General features: G+C 45.7%; 1 protein-coding gene across 5 annotated transcripts in view; it reads left to right on the plus strand.

The window, feature by feature from the left end:
* The window catches only part of hrg (poly(A) polymerase hiiragi), a 57,029-nt gene extending 33,547 nt beyond the window's left edge, over positions 1 to 23,482 (plus strand). For 2 of the 5 annotated variants that reach the window (XM_084582422.1, XM_084582421.1), the window contains exons 12-16: positions 2,709 to 3,023; positions 14,037 to 14,150; positions 14,859 to 14,978; positions 18,971 to 19,057; positions 19,588 to 23,482. In XM_084582422.1, the coding sequence (XP_084438548.1) occupies positions 2,709 to 3,023; positions 14,037 to 14,150; positions 14,859 to 14,978; positions 18,971 to 19,057; positions 19,588 to 19,650 (699 nt within the window). In that variant the 3' untranslated portion in view covers positions 19,651 to 23,482. Of the gene's footprint in view, positions 1 to 2,708; positions 3,024 to 7,553; positions 8,098 to 14,036; positions 14,151 to 14,858; positions 14,979 to 18,970; positions 19,058 to 19,587 lie in introns of those variants that run through there. The other 3 variants (XM_084582423.1, XM_084582424.1, XM_084582426.1) reach the window with 3 other exon arrangements.
* Positions 23,483 to 23,807: the final 325 nt, after the last annotated feature.

A 23,807-nucleotide genomic window follows, 5' to 3' on the forward strand; every position in this document is an offset into this window, starting at 1 on the left:
CAATCCATCCGTATCATGGAAGTAGCAAAAAGTCCGAATTCACGTGCCAAATAAAAAGCCGACATGGTTTGTGAAGCAGACACCAACGTGACAGCGCCCCGCTGCGGTTGCCAGCCTGCCCGGTGCCGTAGCAGCAGCCAATGGGTAGACGCCTTTCAACACGGCGGAGGCGCGCTTTCATCGTTGGGCCCGTGTGGCCCAGACCCGCACTTCTTTTGTGTTTGTGCGATTGTTACAAGATGGCGACGACCGAAGAATTCAGAAACGGAACGGCGAGAGCTTTTTCAACGATCCCACGATGGCGGCGCTCGGTAGCGGGAAAGACGAGATATGGCTCTGCGAACTGCGGTGATTTTGCGCGATTTAAAGACGTTTTCTCGCCCTGTGCACCGACAAATTATTTTCTTGGGGGCCACTTTTAATGCGTTTTCAGCCAAACCATTTCAATACAACGTAGATTAGGTGTTGAGATACCGAATGGCTGGCTGGCTGGTTCATAGGAAGGGAAAGGCGCAGTATCTGTCACACTTGCTCTGTGGACACCTGAACTGCACCATAAGGAAAGGGAGGAAGGTGGGAGTGAAAGTGGAAAGAGAGAAAGGGGAGCCATGCTGGAGGGCTACGTAGTAATTTCGACCACCTGGAGATCTTTAACGTGCGCTGACATCCCACAGCACATGGACACCACTTCATTTCGCAACTCCATCGAAACGCAGCAGCCGTGGTCGGGTTTGAACCCGGGAACTCCTGCACAGTAGTCAGGCGTCTTACCACTGCACCACCCTGGCGGGGGTGGTTTCCGAAAATCTATTTTTTTTTTGCGATTTTCGCGATCTGAACCCCGCATCCCCCCTTAAAGATCCCCAGGTGGCACTCCCACCTTCCTCCCTTCCCTTACAGCGTGATTCAGGTGTCCGCAGAAACAAGTGTGACAAGCACCTTTCCCTTCCTGTGAACCATTTGTTATATTACTAGTCCAAAGTTTTTTATAATGGAAAATTTATTTCATACTTTTTTTATAACTGAGTTTCGCGATATGTTCCGTGTAACTGCTGTCGACTGCCTTTCAGCTGGTTAGTTGAAAAGCTGAACTGTCACTGAACGGCAGTTGAAACTGCAGGTGTAGCACGGGTATTACGCTATCTGCCTTTCTGCTAGTGCTAAGTTACTTTAAATCTGACAGATGCAACTTAATTACCATCACATGAAGTATTACTGCATTCATGTCCGAAAGTTGTACAAAATGATGGCACATTGAAGACCCCGAACAATCTTTTTACACCAGTCTTTGCTGCACAGTTGCCTCCAGCAGTGCGAGGTGAGGTGTTCTTTCGCGTTGCCATGTATATAGGGTGTATAAAGCGAAAACGTGCATTAAAGCATGTGCCTCTATGGCTGGTCTAGCTCCAACGATGGGGGGGGGGGGGGGGGGGGGTGTGTACACTCCTCTCTCATGGTCCCTCTGGGTCCTGCTTCGATCGAGCAAAATGTTTCTCCGTGTTGCCAGCTTTAGGTGATTGGGGCAGTTGAACATTTTTCAAGTGATTTCGTTTTTACGTTTGTTAATATTTGTTGCTGTTTTGCATTGCCTTTTCGAGCCTGCACGCTTAAATTACATGTACAGTTAAAACTCGATTTAACGAAGTTGAGGGGAGCCGTGAATTATTTCGTTAAATCGAGAACTTCGTTTAATTGAATGAGGCATTTCTTGGGCACATAATTCAGTACATTCGATTACAGTAAAACCTCGTTAAAACGTACCCGCTTAAACAGTACTTTAGTTTTAAAAGTGTTAAAGTCAAGTCCGCGACTGAGCACCCATTGAACATAATGCATTTTGCATCCGCATAAACCGTACCAGCTTATCGCGGTCGTATCGGTTAGCACGTACCATTTTCACTTTTCGTCGCACTTGCGCGTGACGAATTCACGCCGGTAGCACCGACCCAAAGGACGGTTCGGCTAGCAGCGCAACAATCTTCCCTAAATACCGCCGGCGGGACGGCAAGCCACACAGCTAATGACAAATTGGCGCCAAAGTTGGTAATCATACAACTAGCGCAATCTTTGGGGGTCCGTGTGGTCATCGTCGACCCCCCGCGCTACTTTCGAGTGGGTAGCGCCAACACCACGACCGGCGCCGCTAGCGCGTACGAAAAGAAACAACAAAAATTCTTACTCGACAAGAAAGGCCCGAGGGGACTACAAATTTATTTTCTGCCAAAGTCGGTGAACTTTGTAAATTTTGGGGTGCTGTCTACAAAATAGACCAAAAATTAACACTTTTTCACCCTTATTTCTCGAAAAAAGGTTCGTTAAATCGGGACAGATCACGGAATCGGTTTCGTTATTTCGGGTTAGTCAAAGCATTGAACCCTATGGGCGTCTGAGGGGGAATTAGGATACCTTCGTTAAATCGAGATTTTCGTTAAATCGGGTTTCGTTAAATCGAGTTTTGACTGTAATGTAAAATATTGCTTTTATGGAAGTCGCACTTTTTCCAATATCAGTATATTTTGGTTTAACTGCGTTCTTGGACTCCAGATGTCTAAGGTGCGTTGGTGTGTCCGGATGCCAGCTTGGTGCTCAAGTTACCAGTACACTGGCATATTACAATCGGGAGAAGTCTGATCAATTTAGTCGAGGGGCCATGGCTCGGGTTTCCCCATGAGAGGAGATGAAAGTGGTGCTCGTGACCTCGTTTTCAGCTGCTCGTCTCTGCCTCACCGCAGACTGTCGGCAATACCACGGCGTCCCTGCACAAGCGCAAACTGGACCTTGAGTGTGGCATGGACAATGCCGTGTCGGGGGGTGGCCCCACAGGTGGCCCCTACCAGAATGCCGGCAGCTGCAGTGGGGGCTCGGGCGGAGAGGATGCTAGTGAGGAGGAAGGAGGCAACAAGCGGTGCCGCTCGGACGAGGTCAACAGCGATGCCTTCCTCGACGCCATAGGCCTCGGCAAGAACTCGGGCGCCGACCTGCCCTTCCTGGAGCACACCACCGCCAACGACAACCAGCTGCAGGTAAGCGGGGCATGTCCTGTTTTTTCTCTCTATTTCAGGCCGTGAAGTGAAGCCCTTGTCCTTTGTTGTGGGGTTTCCCCGCCCAAAGGGGCACTTAATGTCAAAAGTGTAGGTAGTGGCCTTGTGAAGTGAGCTTGCATTACCACGAGGGGCTACCACTAGTCTTTTGTAGGACTTCATGGAGCTGCAGAGCACACGACTGTCTTCTCTTGCCTGGGACCACTGCTAGAAAGATAGCAAAAGTGGAGGCATGGTTTTAGTTGTGGCGCTTGTCTCCGGCCTAATGCAAAGCCTCATTGCCCTGGAGCCAAGCATTTTACCAGTGCCTGGTAACAACTGAAACCTTCCTGCTTGCTTTTCTGGTAGGGGTGTGCAAATACTGAAATTGTCTTATACTTCTGTCACACGGGCAAGTCCCAACTCCCTCGAACTTCTTTTCCATAAAGGATCACGCAGGGAGTTCAGTCCCAAAGGAGTTGTCGCCATGTCACACGGCTAAGAACGAGCTCCTCAAAGACGCCGACAGGGTCCCATTAGGCACTATTCGTTTTGTTTATGCATATAAAATAATCAAGTTAGAAACATGTCAAGTAATTTTTAGCTGCTTTCTTTTCAACAGTTTGAATTGAATTTAAAATATAAATGTGCCTTCATTCATATGAAAGAAATGCGCTGTTACTTTTACTACCATAGTGGGTTTGTCCTTTCTGCAGGCCACAATGTGCTTGCAAAATTCTTGCGTGTATGCTTGGATATTAGCGCATTTCCTTTTTTCCATGCTCTATGTTGTGCTACAGTATTAAAATTAGTTACAAACGCAAAATTAATGCATAAGTGCTTCTTTTAAAACCTGCACTAAAGCTCACGGGGAACCAGGGTACTCCCGTTACCTGCTCGAGGGAGATGATTGGAACTCCCTACGCTAGGAACTTCCTTAAACTTCCTTTCCTAAAGGACTGCCGTGTGACACGGTGCGTATCTCCATTGAGATAAAAGACTACCTTGGTTGAAGGGAGTTAAAAGGAGTTCAGCCATGCCTGTGTGACAGTAGTATTAATGAAGTAAGGGCTCTGTATGCAAGAAAAAAGAGGCTAGCCAGCTTGTTTTTCAGACCCAAACACTTTGGTCTTATTTTGTGTTGGGGGAGGCTACCCTTGAACACCAACTTTTTTATTTCTTGAGATATCTGAATCACATTTTCAGGGTAGGCTCATAGTGCAAACATTTGAAGAACTACCAAGTTTCATTGAGCTGGGCCCATTGGCTCTCAAGTTAGAGTATATCAAGATGGTTTACATAGGTCCCTTGGGGCAGGCCTGGAGAATTTGCAAAACGCGCTGGCACTGTGAAAGTTATGGTCATTCCTGTATAGTTACCCCAGGGCTAGATAATTCCCCTTTTCCAAATTTTCTCGCTGGAAAATTTTAGCGCGGCCCCAAAATTAGTGTTAATAATCAGACCTACATTAACCAAATTTTAATTGTCATTAATTCCAAACAAAATATCCTTGAAGAAATGAAATTGTCTTGCCCTCAGAAATTTATTCAGTTATGGGATAAAAGAAACCTCATAAAAATTTGATAATCGGTTCCCGAGACATGGCTGTCCTAAGCAGCCACACTAGGCAAAAAAGTGTTTCCGAGAAAACGGCACTAGAAGGTTGAGAGAACACTAACGCTAAGTAACTATTAATTTTCATAAAGCTGTGCACACTAGTTCTCAAGTTAGAGAAGTATATCATGTGGGTCACATGGGTCCAGGCCTGTAGAATTTGTGGAATGTGTTGGAATTGTGAAATTCATTGTGATAATTTCTGGATAGGTATCGCGGAGCAAGACAAGGGGCTTTTTTTTATTTTAATTTCTTTGTTTTCTAAGTTCCGCATACTGTAACAGATGCTAAAACGCTACAGGTGTTGATGCAGTCGGTGGCGGTGCGCCTCTCCATGAGAGCGGCCTTCGCTTCCATGCACTGAACGCATGTAGCATCTTTAGGCATCGTGAGCGACCACGCAACTTTTAACTCGTTGCATGAAACCATTCAGAGGGCACGACGAGGGATCATAAATATGGCGATTGCAAAAATGGCGAAAGGCGAACAGAACGCACGAAGCACAACGCCAGCCAACAACTGGAGCAAAGAGCCGGAGCAGACGATGTGGAGAGACAGCCGGCGGAGACCAACGCGTAGTGGGCACAGCATCCAATAGCAGTCGCCCAATCTCCCGCCTTCTCATTGAGCGCACGCGCCTTACCCAATCGCTGACTTGAGTTCGAGCGTGGTAAACACTAATGCCGCTGCGAGGCTCCGAATCGGAAGCAAGCCATGCTTTGACCGCGCCGCCGATGCCAAGGGTGGCAAAAGAAAGCGCAAGGATTCACAAACAAAAGACCAAGATGGCAGCGCTCAGTTCGACGGGACAGGAATGTCGCCCGTACGAAGTTTGGGAATTTTCATCGCTTGCTCGCTGCTCCGCGGCTGCCGCTGCTTGTTATATCATTAATTTCTAGTATTTCTTCGCCGAGTTGGGCATTGATAAATACAGAAAGGGTAGTTATTAAGACATACTACTGGAATATATAATCTTCCAAGAATCGACTGTTTCACGATTTTTAGGTCTCGTCCCCCCTTAATGGTGCATAAGCAACTAAGGCCATCGTGCTCCAAACGCAAAACAAACACTATTTTTTGCTTGCTGAATAAGCCTTCGCTTACTTCTTTGGAATGTGTACCGTTGGGAGAAAGCGTCTTCAGTCATGTCAGTTGGTTCCTTTAGAAGCGCCGCACCCCGGAGTGCCTGCAGGACAGCGCTGCAACAGTGCCGAACCTGAGGTGGTCACATTGTCGCAATGCGCCGAATTCCTGTTGCCATGTCATATCTTGACCATGCAGCAGGAGAAAAAAATAAACTCCACCTGGGGTCTTTCATTGCAATATAGCTGCAAGAGTGACAACGCGAGTGCCATAGGTGGGGTCACTAAGCATGCAATGCGTTGCGGAGAGATTGGGCAAAAACCCTGCCCTTACTGTGATTCTTCAACGCAGGTGGGGGGCCATCTTATTTTCATCATGTGGTGGTGGGTAACCTCCTTTCGCTGAATCCCTAACAAGGTCTAGACTTAGCATCGTCTCAATGAAAATGGTCCACACGCTCGGTGATGGCAACGAAGGCACTTAAACTCATTCTTTGCTGCAGAGTGCTTGGAGAATTTCGAACGTGATTACCTCGCATCGAATGTGAGTCCAGCAACAATGACGTCCTATTTGTGTTAAAGATGTCGATTGTTTGAACGCTCCCACGTTTTTTAAGGGGGGATGTGGGGACCGGATCGCAAAAATTGCAAAAGAAAAGTCAGCTTTTCGGCGTCTACAGCACTCACTCTCTTGTACTCAAATATTTCAGCCAAAAACCAGTTCTAAGTGCTTCAAATAAATATACAGGCAAAGTAATGTACACAGGCAGTGCATGCTAGTTTAGAACTTAAAGGCTTGTTTTCTCAAAAGTTTGTTTTGAGTGTATCACTTTGCTCGTGGAAAGCATAGCACTGCAATGGATGCACGGATTTGAATGCTGTTTGTTTTGTTGTAATTGCTGACATATGCTCTGTATCCCGACAGTTCCAGATTTACCATCTAGGCTCTCGTTTGTTTTATTAACAAGTAATTAGGCCATGATGCATTCTAAACTTTAGGAGATGGTGCATACTGCATCCTTTAAAGATCATGGAAATTCAAAAAAATATTAAGTGTCTTAATTTAGACCACACTTCTTATTGAATATTAAAACCATTTACAGACCCATAGCCAATTTCGTAGTAGTGCTAAGCTTTCCACGAGCAGGCAACATGTGCACAGCATGTAAAATGTGATTAAATAAAAACTACTGAAGATATCATTGGGAAACTTCATAGCTTTCTGTTTGGTGCTATTTCAAACCAGTCTGCCAAATTTCATCTAAGTCAAAGAATTAAAAAGTTTGCTCCGATCCCCTCATGCCTCCTTAAGTGCCCCGACTTTGCTTCAGCCGTCAAGTTACCGATTGCTCGCAGCTGCTTTCGTTAGCTTGTGTGCTAGTGGCTGATTTGCTGTCAAATGCCCGGTGCACATTCGCTGTGGTAACGAGCACTCTTCTGGCAATTAGCGACAGGTTGGCAAAGGTAACACGATGGGGGCAAGCACCAAAAAAGCTCTCCCAGCTTCATGTGGGCCCCCCATTGCCTCCTCTGACCTGGCACGTGAGAGCTGGCACTCCCAGCAAAGGCGGCGTAGTGATGGCGGCAGCGATGCGTGCACCCAGACGTGGTCCGATTGGCAAACATTGGAACCTCTGGAGAGTCGGTCCTTGCCAAGGAGGCTCTGGAGGAGGCTTGTCTCCTCGCATCGTGCTACCTTTGCCACCCTGCCCTCACCGGTGACTGCAAGGTGTGGAAGATTGCTGCTTTGTGCGCTGCTGTGCTGCATTTCTGGCCGGATGTCACACTACGGCGGACGGTCTCGTCACAGCGGGTGCCTTGTCTTGTTTCCTCGTAGGTGATGGGCTGACTCTCTTTCCTGGCACCTTGCGCAAAAAAAAAAAGTCCCTCCTAAAAACAAAAGCATCGCTGCCGCCACCACCCGTGCTTTCTTCTGCTGCCACCGCCTCTGCTACTGATGCCGCTGCCACCACCTTGCTTGCCTTGGCTCTCCGCTAGGCCCTGCCTGCCACTGTCTGGGGAACGTGCACGCTCCTTATCTCTCGTGTGCCACTATTTGCATGACTGCCGCGGTTTATTGCTGTCGCGAAGCACTGTTTAGCCACAGTCCTGAGGGCAGGTTGTTGTTGTTTGTTGCCTGCAAGCATGACTCTTAATTGGATGCTGCGCCTTTTCCGTCAGGTTGGTTCTCCCTTTCTTTTTTTGGGCACTTTGAACATTCATTGCTCTCACTGGAATGCTGGACATATTGTACATTGTGCTATTCACTCTGCATGAAGTCGAATTCTTGGGCCTCTTTTGGGCAAAGTATTTTTTCTTTGGTATTAAGACTCTCTCTCTCTCTCTCCCCCGCTCTTTTTTTTTTTTTTAATATTTTGTTTTGAAGCAAATGCCAACTTATCCAAACAGACCAAAACCAGCAGTATTCTAGTTGGTGGGTTTCACGACAGGGCCGTCTCGACAGAGCTGGTATGCTTAACTGGGGCAAAAGTGAAAGTGGAAGGACCAACTTTTGAACTAGCCCTTGGTGTTGCTGTCAGCCTTGTTCTTTTTGTGTGTGTGTGCTTTCAGTGCTGCCTTGAAAGCAAAATAGTTTTGAACGGTAGAGTTTCTATTTAATTTACATATCAGCCATAAGCCCTGGCTCTTTTTTTTTTTTTTTTTTTTTTTGCCGTGCTTTTCTTTTCTCTGACATCTGCCTTGTATGCTAAATTTAGGACTGTGCATTTTGTGATGGCCGGTTATTATTCCCGAGCCACTTCACTGTTCCGAAGCCGGTCATGTGAACAGTCTGGAATTGCATTGCATTATGTGTTGCTAGTTGAGTTGTGAGTGAAGTGTTAGTTGTTGCGGGGATTGAATAAAGGTATTTGTTCATTTGGTCACATCAGAGAGTGTGTTTGTTTTCTGGGTTTTTTTTTTTCTGTCTCTTAGCATCACCTTGAATGAGACTACCACTGAAGGTAAAAAAGTGTGTGACAGAAAAGAAATCCTTTGTAGCTAGGCACATGGGCATTAGCAACAGTCAGTGTTACTGGCACGCCACTGTTGAAATTTGCCAGCATGTGTGACCTTAGATAGGGTGTGCAACATTTGTACTTGAGGCTCACCATGTCGATTGTGCATGTACCAAATGAATACTTTACTACCTAATTTCATCTCTCACATAGTTTCAATTTCAATAGCATAGTGGTGGCTGCAAAGTTTGGCATGAAGTATTGCAACATTTTAGTGGGTAATTTATTATTTAATAATAATAAAATTCAAAGTTCGAGGCGTGCCTTGAAGTTCAAGTGGATTATTGTAACTAAGGAGTTAGGTGTTGTTTCACAACACTGCAGCATAGGTTTCATTTCATAAATTTCTAGGGCTTTTGAGAATGACTGTGTACACAAGCGTAGACATTCAGTTATGGATTACAGTCGAACCTCGTAACGAAGTAGTACGCAGCGCGAAGAGTTTTTATTATATCTGATATTCGTTATAAATGTGCTCGCCCAAATTCATGTAAACAAGTTTGCTAATAAAACGAAATAAAATGTCCACTAATATGGACAACGCAAAGGTGTGAAAATGCACAATTTTTTTTTATTTAAAGCTTGGCATAAGCATGAAATCTCTTTTCCTTGCGTGTTGGAAAGCAAAGATGTATAATACTCTATATGGCGGCAAATCGGCAAATTTTATGCAGTTGTGTCTGTTTACCTACATTTAGTGAGTCATTACGAAGAGGATGCAGAATCTAGTGTCCCAACTCCTGCAAGAGCTTCCGAATAAATTGGTTGCCAGGCAGAGTTCATTCCTGGCACCTCAAAGCTTGTACAGAGCAGGTTTGTGCACCTGCTAGTTTCCACTCGACAAAGGCAGGCGCTTTGTGACTTGGGCATCATAGCTGGAAATGACATTCAATATGCTCTAGGTATAAATCTGCATGTCTGCATAATCTGCATGTTAATCACTATGCATGTGCCATTGGTATTGCTTCTAGCTTGGGCAGAAAGGGGTAGTGATAGGAAAATGTGCTAGCTGGTGCCAAAATTTGCTAGGCCGTTGGAGATTCCTACATAAAGTTCGTAAAGGAAGCCTCACAGTTCACTACGAGCATCATAACAAACAGCACATAAGTCGTATTCGTTCTTAAAAGTGCCTGTAGAAAGGAAGGCCACACACAGATTCTCCCTCCTTACACCTTCGGTTAATCTGCATCTGTGTTCCTTTGGTTGTACGAAAGCTGATCAGATTTTTGCGTCTCGCCAGCGCGCGGCCACCGTAGAGGCCGCGCTGCAGGGCGAGACGCAATATGTAACTCACGCCAGCGCATGACTCAGCTACCGCAATAGGAGAACCAATACGCACAGGAGGTGGGTACTCAATAAAATATTTAGAAGCACTGCCTGCGTGTGAGTAACACACGGCAAAAAGCAGGAATAACCGCACCGCCTGCGGCCAGTGTGAAAGCGATCTGTGAGCTGTGGTGTCAAACGCCCGCGTGCAGCCTTATTGAACTGGATTGGCTCGGCTGTTTGTGGGGTAGGCGGCTCGCGTGCTCCGAGGCTGACACCTGTGTGCTTTTAATTTTCAGTAAACTTTTGCCTTTCTTAACTGCCATTAACATTAATGACAGCCTTTTCACTATTGTAAATTGCAGAATATGGTTAATAAATAGCTTTTTGATGTGAATTATTAGTCTGCTCATTATCATTGTCAGCTACATTTTTGAGCCTCTTCACTCGTCAGGAAATCTGAAATAATCAGGAAAACCTGGGAAAAGAAGATTTTGACAATAGTCTTATGGACAGCTGTTGGCAGTGCTAGTGCTGTAGACCAGCATAGCCTGTGGATTTCTCTCCACCACTGTCATGCAACGAAGCGGTCCTTGGCTGGTGTGCTTCACTGCAAAAGATGTTGCCATATACCCTAATTTTAATCGAGATTAGTTGCACAGTAGTCTCAAAGTAGCACCCAATGCAAGCGGGTAGACTGAGTGACGTCTGGAGACTATGCTTGCCAATATGCTGGCAGGCGTAGCTACAAGGGCACCATTATAGTAGATGGATTCTTCCTCTTGGTTACAGATCAGGTAATGTATAGCCATGCCTGATATACTGCGATATTTCGCTGTCTGCTTTTGGCTAGCTACATCCGGGGTTGACTTTATTGTAAATACTTGTGTGATGAGGCTTAGTTTAGACCTTGTGCAAAGCAAGGGTATCTTAGTCTTGAGTTTACCATGGTTGGCAGGTGGCAAAGGGAACATTTGCAGCGCAGTGACTGAACCAACACTACAACATCTTTCGCTTATAAATGTGCAGAGCTGCCAACCTTAGCTCTGCATTTTTTTTCTTTCCCCTGCAGTTAGTGTTTGCACAGATACAAATTGTAGTGTGCTCCTCATAATACAGTAAAACCTCGTTACAAAAGTCACTCAAGGGATCCGAAAAAGATCTCTTGTAACCAAAATAACAAAAGCACTATGTTTATCAGTTTATTGCGCATCAACATATAAACGCATTCACACGCATTAAGGGGAAATTGTTCAAGAAAGCTTAAAGAAGTCCTTTATACTAGTATGTCTTTTTGTGAGTGCAAAGTGTATTCCTTCCCAAATTCTGGGGGTAAAGCACTTTGCTTTGCAAGCGTTCTGCTTCCTCACAATACCTCTGAGGCACTCTTACATGCTCGTCACCCTAAGATGTTGACCCTTTTTCCTCTGAAATGTCGTCGTCATTCTTTATGGCACGTGCACCATTTACTTGCGCGAAAATTGCACATTCTGTGAGTTCTTCGGGAGCACACAAGATTCACATCTTCAAACACGAATTCCTCAAGAGATTTTGGTACCTCAGCAGTCTCTTGGATGCTCGCCCAAGCTTCATCTTCAAGGAAGCTTTCCACAGTATTTATATATGGGCCCTTTTAAATCATGTCACCACATTTAAAGCCTGCTTGTCTGAAAGAATTTTTAACAGCTTCACTTCTCAGGCCATTCCAGACACCTGAAATCACCTGAACAGCAAACTTCACATCATTATTGTACAGTCTTGCTGTATATAGAGCAACAGGCGTTCTATCAACCTTGTTTGGTGGCTTTGAGCACGAGAACTTTGGTGCTTCAGAGAAAGACATCAGAATTCTGAGCTTTCATCTTATGATCAAATTTTAACGGCGAGGAGATAAAAATGCAGGATGTTATTCATGCATTTTGGTTTTATTTGTAGGTGACAGTAATGCAATGCCAGTGGCTGAAACAACAGGGTCATTTTGACTTTCCAATCATGGGGAAGCACTACTGAGTTTCTGATATATTGCAACAAAAAGGATGCTGATATGGAACAGAATTTAGTTAAGGGAATTTGAAGTGCAGCATGTACGAGTTGGTACACTTTAGCTGCATTGCACATACCTGGGTTACGTCTCTTCTAAATATAATGAAGAACTTACTTTAGGAACCTGAAAAAGTTGTCCTTAGTAACCGAGTGTCTCTTGTAACCATGTCTCTTGTATGCAATGTTGTTAACTTAGCAGACATAGGAAAACCAACCAAACCATTTTCAAATGTGCCTTATAACAGAGTGTCTCTTGGAAAAGTGCCTTTTTGTAACAAGATTTTACTGTAGTTTGTTCAATGATGTTGGCACCATTTTCAGCTTGGGTGCCATTGTCTGCAAGCCCAGCTCCTGGAAGGCCTAGCTAGCTAAGCGGGCTGTTGCCGCCCTCGCTTGTTGTGAAGATGAATCTCTAAGCGGCTCAGTGCTGGCGGTTGACTTGTGGCCATTGTGCTGCATACCGCTGCCATGCCTTTTGAGTTGTCCTGTCCTAGCAAGGAAGGTAGTCATCAACGGTAGATTATTTTTTTTAACTGGATCCAGCTCTCAAATTTGAGTGGCTTTTAAGCGGAGCAGACAAGGCATTTATTGGTGATGGGATGGTATTCCCAAAATTACCATAGCTCTTTTACATTCTGTTCAGACTATGGTGTGGGCTGAAGAAAAGCCACCCCAACTTTGTAGCTGTCATTATATTTGGTCAGCGAAATCCAAAGTTGTCCTTCAGAAGGCTCCTTTCTAGAACTTCTCTTTGTTTATTTCTTTCCGAAATAGCAGTATCTGATCCCTGTTACTCCCTAGTTTTATGATAGGCGGGATACTAGTCTTACCCTTACAGCAATTGTTCTAGCAAGCCACATCGGTAGCATGCATTTATATTGGCAGGGCTCTTGATAGAAGTACGGGATAATTTATTGCGTGAATATAAGAGGACTGCTTTGCACAAAATTTAATCCCCGCACAAAAATGCATGCTTCTCAAGGTTCCATGCTTGACTTAATGAAAATGTGTTCTGCCTGTTTCCTCCTTAAGGAACCATTCTTCTTGTGCTAAGCGTTCACATACTGGCCTGAGAGCAGAAACTGTGCCCATACTCCTGTGCCCATTTTTTCTTAGTGTGGTGGCAGTCATCGTGTCACTTTTAGTTTAGTGTCACTTTTGTGCCATTGTTGGCAGTAGCCTCAAGGCAGGCATAACCTGGCAACGTCTGTCTCCTCAGATTACATTATTCTAATCTGCATCATGGTTGCTACCTCCACGAGAACTGAATTTAAGCTCTACCTGGATTGTTTTTAAATATTATAATGCTCAGGTGCAAGCGCTGCAGTAAGGGTACTATTTATAAAATGCATGTACTTGTCCACTCGTAACAAGACAAAAGGAAGGGTCCTGTGCTTTGAGGAATGCGCCACAGTGAATTTGTAATAAGGGAGTCATTACGGTACTCTCTTATCGTAAAGACAGGTGCTGTGAATATAGCTAGTTGATGGCAAGTGCTGAACAACTGGTCGAATATTACACAAAAAAAATTGGTTTATGGTTTCAGGGACTTTACTGTCGTGTTTCTAGTAATTATTGGTCATTGTTGTTTTATTTCTGGTGCAATCCCTTCTGCTGCAAGTGAAGTTGGCTCAAGACAGAGGGTGTGAACTGTTAGGAACCCTTGGTCTAGAGGTCGTCCACGCTGTGGGGGTGACGACTACGGAAGCAGGGTCGTGCTGACTTCTTTCTAGCAGCAGGCTTGACCAGGAAGCAGTCACCGTCATGGGAGAGGCATGGTTCAGCATTTAAAAACTTGCCTTGTGCTGTTTACAATGGTTGCCTATTGCCAGTGCTAAAAAAAATGCTGCTATGGGTAGGCCCTGTTTGGTGCGGTTTTTTCTTTGTCTAGTGTCTATGAGGCTCTTTTGGTTTACTCTTTCCTCCTCTTCAACCTTGCCTTGTCAGCCACAGCTTGTGAGCTCGGTGCTGAGAACGCTTCTCTTGTTTTCCAGATGGACGACTCATCATCCCCTCTGAACACTAGTGCCGGAGGACTAAAGCGGCAGTGTGACGACCCGGAAACAGATGGGGAAATGATCAAGCGCTCAAAGCCAGACAGCACTGAGGTATGTGGGCTCGTTTGCACTTGAAGGTTAAGGATATGGCACTAGCCTGAACGGTGCAGTGAGAGATCGGAGCTGTAGTCTTGCCTTTCGGGCTTGTCTATAAAAATTGTCCACTGTACTGCCTTTACGATCCGAACCAGCTTGTCTGCGATTGAAGAAGTTGAATTGTTGACTGTCACAATCAAGAAGTAGTCACTAGTATGTCTTAAGAATCTGGAGAGAGAGGAAAAAAAAAAATTCTCAGCTTAACTGGTCTTCACGCGAAACTTCTTCTACTCTGAGCATGAATGAGCGTGAGCCTGGGCAGAGCTTAGAGGGCAGTGTCATCTAGGTGGAATCTAGGAAGTTTGCCTATACTTCGCCTCACAAGGTGTTTGCAGCATTGCAAAAGGCAGAGGCACCCCGGTCCAATCAGCACCACGCACACTATAATAGTCAATTGTGCTCCTATGCGCCTCTCGCCCCCCAAACTGGCAGGGGTGACAGTAGGTGCACAAATCTCTATTATAACGCACAGGGGCACAGGCATTCAGGAGCACAATTGCAAGAGCTCCTCTGCCTTTCGCAGTGCTGCAGATATTTTGTGAGGCGAAGTATAATCGTCGCGCACTATGAGAGCACAGCTCGCTACCGAAGCTGTTGCTACTTGCTGCTCCAAAGGCTACTCTTGAAGATGTGTTCTCGCGCCTTGCCCGCGTTTCCGCGCAGGCCATGGAGGAAGGAGACGACACTGTGTCGTCATCGTCGCAACGCAACCACCACGTGGCGGAGCCCGAACATGAGCCTGCCGAGAGTCAGAGTGAGGGGTCGGCAGCAAGTGGGCCCGAGGTACTGTTGCGGCCAGGCAGAGTCCCTCCCATCGGCAGGAGGCCAATCTGTTCTCTTTCCCTCTCTCCTTATGCTCGGGGAACCGTTCAGAAGGGTGGGTGGCGGGTTAAGTGCTCTGTGCAACAGACTAGGGGCCTCGACATGCTGTTGTGGTGCTGAACGTTGTGCTTATTGGCGTCTACTTCCAAGTGCTGGAGATGTGAAGATGCTGTGCGCTGACATGGCAGATTTTTGGGTCAGCAGTAATTGCCAGGCTTCTGGAGTGATGACCCCCGCAAGTGGGCAGCCATATTTAATAAAGAAACGCTCGGGAAATGTTTAAATGCAGCATGCATCTTTCATCGCAGTGAACCCCATTCAAAAGCCCTTCTTGTGATGTTTAACGGAGAGTTTGTCTATTGTGCGCGCATGCATGTTTGCGCAGCTTTAATGTACGAGTTCAGGTGTACCACCATGCTCTCTTTTGTGCGCTGCTAGGTGTCCAGTCCTGTTTTTTATTTATTTGATGCACGTCACTTGTCTTGGCAATCAAACACTTGAGGAGGTGGGCGGCAGTTTTCTTTATTTGAAGACCTGGGCAGCATGTGTATGTATTGTTGTTTTTGTGTGTGTGCGTGTGTGGGTTTTTTTTTTTTTCCCCTTCCTTTTTTTGTTTTTTCTTCTGGACGTCTGGAGCAGTGTTGAATTTTACCTTACGGAACAACAGTTTTCAGCAGTTGGTGTGAGAACAAAATTTGGTGTTAGTGCACAGCAACTTAATGATATCTTTTAAAGGGAAGTGTACGCAGCCAGTTAGGACGTGTGAATCTTGTAGGGGATCACTAAGTACTTCAAGTGTATAATTATGCACATAAAAAATGGCATTTGTGCCTCTGTCTTTAGGATGGAAGCACACAGCACCTGTGTTATGAGCCTTCTTCGCGTAACGACTGCTGTTAGCCAGCGTGTACTGGCTGCACCTGGCTGTCGCTATGCCTAGCCTGCCTGGCATTCGAGCTACAGCTGATGGGAGTTTGGAACTGGCTGCTATCCGTTTTAACAGGTTCAACCTTGCTACCGGTACGCTTTGAATAAAGTGATCTATTAAAATTCGGGAATCTTTAATTTGTGCGGTGCTGTTTGGCAGTGAATCTAGCAAAGCACTACAGGCAGCCGCAGTCTTGCGGTCAGCTAGGTTAGGTTTACTACATGACAGTAGGGTCACATGGAACCTGGGTGTAAACTATTGAAGTCGAACAGCGGGCACAGCCCTCGTTCGTCTCGTCGCACAGACCACGACTCGGCATACAAAAAGTGATCACGGAAGAGCTGTTAGAAGTGCGTTATGCAGAGGCATGGCACACTGTTCTGTGTATATTCCACGAAAAGAAGGGTTTGGTAAGCGCAACCACTATATTTCCTAGGGGACGTTTCGTCTGTGCGAATGGAGACTGTAATTCGATATATTTGACAACTGCATGTAGTCGGTATATCTTACTAGCACTCATCTGGAGTCTGGAACATGAAAACTAGAGAGTGTGGTGGCAAGTAATGATTTTTTCGTTTGTTTGTTTAATGGCCCAAAGCGACTCAGGCTATGAGAGACACCGTAGTGGAGGGCTCCAGAAATTTCGACCACCTGGGGTTCTGACATTGCACAGCACACGGGAGCCTAGCTTTTCGCCTCCATCGAAAAGCGGCCGCCAAGGCCGGGATTCAATCCCGCGTCCTTAGGCATGATATTCGAGCACCCTAACCACTGCGTCACTCCAGCGGGGCAAAAGGTGGCAAGTAATGAAGAGGAATTGTATACATGGGATGTTTGAGCTCAAAGTAGCGATGTGTGCGCGTTCCTATTTATAATGGGCAATGTGGAGCACTGGCGGTCTTTCAAGCCGTGGCAGCTGATGCTGGTTTCGGTGGAAAATGTGGCCGAGGGTGGCAGAGAATTGGGGAGATCAGTAAGGCTGGCAAATTTTCAGGGATAGAACATTGTTGCGAGGCACAGGCTGCGAACTTCGTGAAGGTGTTTAAAATGGGATTTTGCGACCCAAAAGGACAGAAGAGGGCCCCAGGCCCTTAGGAGGTAGCGGACTCTCGAGCGGCCGTTCCGTCCGCTGCCGAAGAAAGTCTTCTTCACAGCTGCTGGCCACGCTCCGCGCATCGTGGTCACGGGACCCAGTCTCGGTTCAAGGAAGCGATGGTCTTTGGGTGACCTAGTCTTGGCCTTGTCTAGTTCCAATGCAGGGGGCAGGGGAAGGTGACGGTAGCCCTTCGCAACCTTCATAATTATGTCAAGTCCGAGCAGGACGCTTTCCATCCTAATGAGACCACCGTGCACTCGCTGGCACACCAGAGTGCGGAGGGTCGATTGGCGTGCTCGCAACACAATTCCGAGAGTTTGGGTGTTCATAGCCACAAGCGGCTAGGAACGTAACAGCGTATAGTCAAAGTGGGTAAGCTGCAGGAGGTGTCCCTGGTCCTACTACATATTTGACTCTTTGCTTACAGCAGGAAAACATGAAACTTTGGGGAGGTGTCTGCAATAATTTTTTCTCTCAAATTTAAGCCTTTTTCCTTTATCACCAAGCATCACAGTATAGCTAATAAAATTTTCTTCATTGACAGAAAGAAAATGCCAGAATGTGATCGCTAAGGAAAAAAGCTTGCAGAATTAGCTGGGTTTGTGAGAGAATTTTCCCAAAATATAAATTACCTTTTGAGAGAAAATTGGAACATTTCAAATATAGAATATGTGGCACGTGTTCAGGGAAAAAAAAGGTACTTTGGGCAAGTATGCAGTGCGATACCAGTGTTTACCTCCTGGCTGTTTTGAAAAAGACAGGCCGCTACGCGTACAATCCTTTTGCAACTTACTGACTAGCGTTACTTGTCCAAAAGCGCCCACATTGCTCAGAATGGGTAATTTAGTGCTCCTGCTGTTCTATTTGAATGGTTCAAAATAGGCACTGTAAGCACCGATTTTTGCGATGTGTCGGTATTTAATTTTGCCTTCAGACTCTGCTCTGTGAAATTCTTTTGGGGGTCTTAAGATTGCGCCTTGGGTCTGCTTGGCTGTGTATGGAGCAGCTGCCACATTCTGCCGTTTAGAGCTGCCGATTTGTTATGTTAATTAAGAGTGGGTGTTGCCCTCTCTCGTGCTAAGCCTGAATGGCTGCTAGTCATTTTGATGGGCATAAAACGGATTGATGTTGTCATTTGGTGGTGCAGCAGTGTTGGATTGACGCTGGCCGCCCCGTTAGGTGACCTGCATTCAAGGCGTAAGTTTTCTTCCAACACAAGTGCTTTTTCCAATTGTTTTCTTGCAATTCCTGACAAAGGGTGCAGTTTTTATTTCTTTCTCTCTACTTGTCTACTCTTGTCTCAAAGCACTGTTTTGTGGTTGGCCTTGCAGTCTCTGAGGATATTTAATATCTTTGTTTGGGAAACCGGAGAGCTGAGTTAGCTTAGTGTCCTGGCATGCTCGTGGGGCTGTGTTGCTATTGCTGCTGCAAGGATAGTCACATGCAGCATATTCTATGAGAGTATACTTGTCACACGGCAGAGCTAATAGCTGTGTTCTTATCTAATGTGCTAATAGTATGCTAATAACGAACTTTTTTGAGTATGAAAGGCTGGGTAACTTGAGGGCTATGCCTGCATGTTATAGCTGAACTTTTGTTGCTGCGGCGGAAGGTAGTAATGTGGAAGTGGCGATTCCACTAGCTGCTGGGCTCTACCCCAGGAGGAACCTTACGTGTCACTTTGCAGTTATGCAACACAGACGTTTTGAAGAGCAGGTTTATTGGTTTTGTGGTGGAGGGTAGCGAAGGTCATGATTTTTGTCAAGCTCTGAGAAGCAGGAGTGGTAACTAATGTGTGGCTTAACCGGGTTTTGTATGGGTCATTCCGTTCCATTACAGGAGCTGTGTGTGTGTGTGTGCTGCGGAGATGGTGCCAACTAGCTTCTCCGCCTTTTTTTTTTTTTTTTTTTTTTTCTATTTCTTGTGCAGTCTCCTATTGCCTTGCAGCACGAAGCTCTGGGACCGTCCTCCGCTGTGACGTCGACTGCTGTCGAAGAGAAGGCGTGCCTCTCAGATGTAAGTGTGCCCTTGACTGTCATTGCCAGTCCCCTTCTTGGCTTTTGCAAATGAAAAGGGCCCAGGCTTGAACTGTATTCATAATATGTTTGGGGGTCATCGGGTTCAGTTGCTGCACAAATTCAAAACCTACTGAACAATTCTGGAGCGTAATGTCAAGCTCCAGAGATGGTGGACCTTTTTCTGGGCTGGCCTCCTTGTACAGACTGCTTTAAATGTAAGCGCAGCATTCATAACAGCAGCAAAAGATGTTTGTTTTGCCTGTTCTAGCACAGTTGCATGTTGTGTTAGCTGTATAGTGCGTGCAGGCATAGCTGTATGTTTTCAGACATCTTTCCTGACCTGTGTCAGGCGAGCTGACCGCTTGCAGTGGTCGAATATTCATGGAACTTCTGTAGAAAGAGGGAACACTACTGCTGTTCTCCACAGCGAATGCATGCTGCCGCTGCCCATGTGGACTGCTGTACAAGCGTTTGCTTTGCTGTTTTGCGTGTGTTTGCTTTGAAGGCCTGTCCTTACCTCTCGTGCAGGGCATCGACAGCACCTCAAGATCACCACTGCGTGCCACAGTGCTAGAGACCTCGGTGGTGTGAATGCCTTTTTGCCCTCCCCCACTGCCGCAGGTAACAAAAGAGGAAACAGAGAGGGGAAAAAAAATGCTCACTGACGCAACAACGCAGAGCAAAATTTGAGCAGCAGGAGAGGAACTGGGAAGTTTTCCGTCACCGCCACTGCTTGGCTTTGCTTATCCACCTCCCTCCCCCTTCCTCAGTTGCTAGGCTCTTCTTTTGGCTCGCTTTCTGCAGCACATTTTTGGCATGTCTTACTGTGGGGCCTGCCACTGTCTGTCTTTCTTACCTCATCAGTTTGTTTTTCACCTTGTCCCAACCCTTGCACCCTTCCCACTGTCCTCCATGTCTTCCCTGCACATTTTTCGTGGTTGTGTCGCCCCTCGGTTGCTGTCCTTCCTACCACACCCGCAACCCTTGCTAATCCTTTTGCAAGCCAAGCAGTCATTGAGTGAGAGATTGCTTTCACTCCCTGCACCCCCCTCACCGTTCCTGCTCTCGTTGCAAGAAGTCGTCACCATCGACGCCACTGTCTCCACCGACGAGACTCGTGACGGCAGCCGCACTGCGTGTGAGTGACGCTGAAGCTGGACACAAGCACGAGACCACTTTCTGTTCTCTCTTTGGGCGGGCAAGGTCGGTGTCGCTTGGTTTTGTTTGTAGTTGCAGTGAGCCCGCAGAAAAGATGTGTTGTCAGGCGAGGCAGCTCTGCCGTGTTGTTCTCTGCCTGTGTGACAGGCATTCTCGAAAGACAGTTTCTACTTTTGCTTCTTAACGACATTGGCCAGTTGTGTCAAGTGTGCAGCGTCAGGGTTCAGGGTATTATTTGGTTGTGCGCAGTTTTAATTGAAGGAGCTCTTTGCTAGGTTGTTTGATTCTGCAGGGAATTCCAAAGTAGGTCATTGCAACAGCGATGAGGGCCAAGTGCCTGCATTTTCGAGTTGCATGATTGGGGGCACAAATGTTGAGAGAACTGCCATTCTCGAGCCCCTAATATGCAGCACATGGCTGATGGTTGGAACCCACAGCCGAATCCAATCCAGCCCTGTCGGGAGTGACCATTGACGGCTGCCTCTGCATCGCTTAGCAACAACCACAGAGCGTCACAGCAGGTAAAAACAAAAAAGGAAGAAAAATTGTGAACCTGCGTTTTTAAAACCAGCGCCTCTATTGCCGACGTCATACAGTGTGAACTTTCACTTTTCCCGCTGCCTGTACCTCTCCCCACCCTCATGTGATCATCCAGTCTTTTCGGACACAGAAACTGCTAACTTTCCTTCCCTTTCTTACTTCATATTGCTCATACAAGTAAGCATGTTCATTAAACCCTACACTTCTGTTGTTGTTTTTTTTTTTTTTCTTCTTCTTCTTTTTTTTCCCGTCTCATTGTCGGCTTTTGGAGTGCACTTAGCTGACTGTTTCTCCAGGTTGAAGCATTGAGAGAGAAAAAAAACTCAACAGCGTTGAGGTGGCAGCCATGTTGGCTGTGTCACATGTGTGTAACCACTGTGTAATTTGGACGCTCGACACCTCAGACTCTGGGCTGTAGGGCTTGTATTTATCTAATTGTTGTATTGATAAAGACATGCCTGCAGGCATTCTTATGAATGAGGGGGAAAGAATTCTCCGGGTCTCATTGTTTCATGGCATATGCTTGGATGTCGTCATTCAGTAATTCAGGAAAGTAAGCACCAACAGCCTTGCGTTGAGGGTGGCGCGCAGTGCCCAGAGACCAAATTAAAATGTCATTTCCCTGGAAAATCAAAGCACTCTACTGGACAGAAGAGTTCTGTTGTGATGGCACGGTGGTCGTGACCCACAAGCTTTGTCTTGCATTACTTTTGCCTGTTGTTGTCTTGAAGGGAGGCCTGTGTAACATTGGTTTTTCTTTTTTTTTCTTATTTGTTTGCATATTGTACATAATCTTAGTGTTCATTTGTGTGTGTGCGTGTGTCTGTTTGAGAGAGAGTGTGAATTGCAGTAAGTGGTAATGTCACAGTGCATATTTTTTTAGTATGAAGTGCTCAAAATTTTACCAACGCCTAAATGTTCATTGAGCTCTTCTTTTTTTTCTACGTCCATTTCTTTTTCCATTCTCCTCAGCTGGGTCCATATTCTGAGTTCGTGTCGTTATTGAAGTGTCGCAATCTCACATGACCTCGGGTCATCTGATTGGTCGAAACACTGGAACATGATGTCACCTCTTCCGGTTTCGCAGTGGCAACACCCGGTTCCTATGTTTTGACCAATCAGATTACTTGAGGTCACTTGAGATAGCGAGACTTTCGATAACGATCCAAACTCTGAATACGGGCCCTGAGGGTGTCATAACATCTTTCATTTTGCTTTTCCACGTTGGATGTGTTGTCAGCAGGTAGACAGGATGGCCTCTTTCTGACCATTCCACTTGTCCTCTTGCCCATCAGAAAAGAAAGCAATTTCATGCAGTTGATTGGTTTTTTGTTTTTCTTTCGTTAAAGAGAAAAAGCATAAATTGTTGCCCCTGGCATCTTTATATCTTAGAAGGGTCACGGTCAAACTTGCAAACTATAATATGAACCTAAGGTGTACAGCTTTGTTCTATTTTGCTGCATTTTGAAGTGCTGAGCAGGCAGCTTAGCGTCTGTACATTGTATCTTGTTTCCTTTTCCCTTCCCCTATATATATATATATATTTTTTATTGAAGCTTAGGCTAGGAGCTTCATTTCTCGGAGAAATTTCTATTGTGTAAACCAGTGATGTGATTACTAGGCTGATTGCGCTAAGCTGCGCCAAAAGGCAAAGCCTGCCCAAGTCCCGCTACGTTGTGAAAAGACGCAAGAAATCTGTGCCAAGCCTGGACCAAATGTTCATATTTCCTTGCTGAAAAGTTCTTCGGCATAGTGTGTAATCCTACATCTGCCTTGTGCGGCGCTACATTACAGCACCTTTTACAGTTCTTATTGTATCTATAGCAAGAGGCATCATGCTGGCCAGGCTAGTCTCAATTCACTAAAACTCTCCAAAGACCGATTTTTTTTTCCTACTCATCGATTTTATTTTCAAACATCGTTTACTGGAATGTCAGAACACTGCGTGCAATGCGTCATTTGTCGAGTTGTACGAGTTGCACCAGCAAATGTATTGGCATGAGGCGCCCGCGTGGCCTCCTCCTGTGCCAATGCTTCTCCAAGTGACTTCGGCCAATCACATCACTGGTAAACAATCCTGCACAGGGCCCAACTACTGTGACTGCTGTCTCCTCAAAGCCTGTGCAGAGCCATTGTTTCCTTTTTAACGTAATTTTTTTAACATTTTTGGGAAGAAATGGGTGTCTTTCTTTTTCTTTTTTGTATCGAGTAGTCTCCTTGATTACTTGCCTTTTTCAACCCGTATTTTAGGTATCTGCATCTACTTCCAGGAGTGCCTAGGCCAACTAATATTTGCAAATAGTAATTTTCTGGTCTTGGAGATTGTCTTTTAATTTTTCCGATGTTTCTAGTTCTTATGTACACATCGCTGGATCATTTTTTCATCAGAGGAGTGGGATGTGTTGGAAATGATGGCGTGTCAATATTTGTTTTATGCTTTTTCTGCAGTAAGTTCATGCCGATTGTGTTGCTAGTATTCCAACATTAGGGCTTCAGTTTTCCCTAGTACTAGGAGCTCCTACTTTTTTTGCGATATCCGTTGTGCAGAGGTATGCCCTCGGAAGTGCTTGTCCAGAATGAAGGTCCACTGTGTGATCATTTTTTATATTACATATTCGCTGTTAAATGTAAAGGTACAAGTCATGTGCCTGAAGGTTTTTTTTTTTTTTTTTTTTTTACAATAAAGTTCAGTTCTTTTATCAGTCCAAGCTTTTTTTTTTTTTTATGCTTAACCATTTAAGAGCCTCCCCCCCCCCCCCCCCCCCTCCTTTTTTTTTTTTTTCTTTTTTCTTTTTTCCCAGATGCTAAGGCATTATATGATGAGATACTTAGGTGGAAATGCTGGCTGCAGAGCATGTGTTGACAACTAAATTCCACAGTGTCACCATTAATAATAGGGTTGCAGGTGTCGTTTTACTGTTGGCCTGAGGGTATGGACACTTTGATCTCTCTGTTGTGATGATTGAATTCTGCAGGTTTTCAGTTGGCACGCATGGGATGTTCCCCGGACTGCTGTAAATACTAAAAGGTCAAATAAAATGCACAGTTTT

Source organism: Amblyomma maculatum, chromosome 10 (assembly GCF_055883805.1).
Source record: "Amblyomma maculatum isolate TAMU_Amacu chromosome 10, ASM5588380v1, whole genome shotgun sequence".
In the NCBI taxonomy this organism is placed as follows: Eukaryota; Metazoa; Arthropoda; class Arachnida; order Ixodida; family Ixodidae; genus Amblyomma; species Amblyomma maculatum.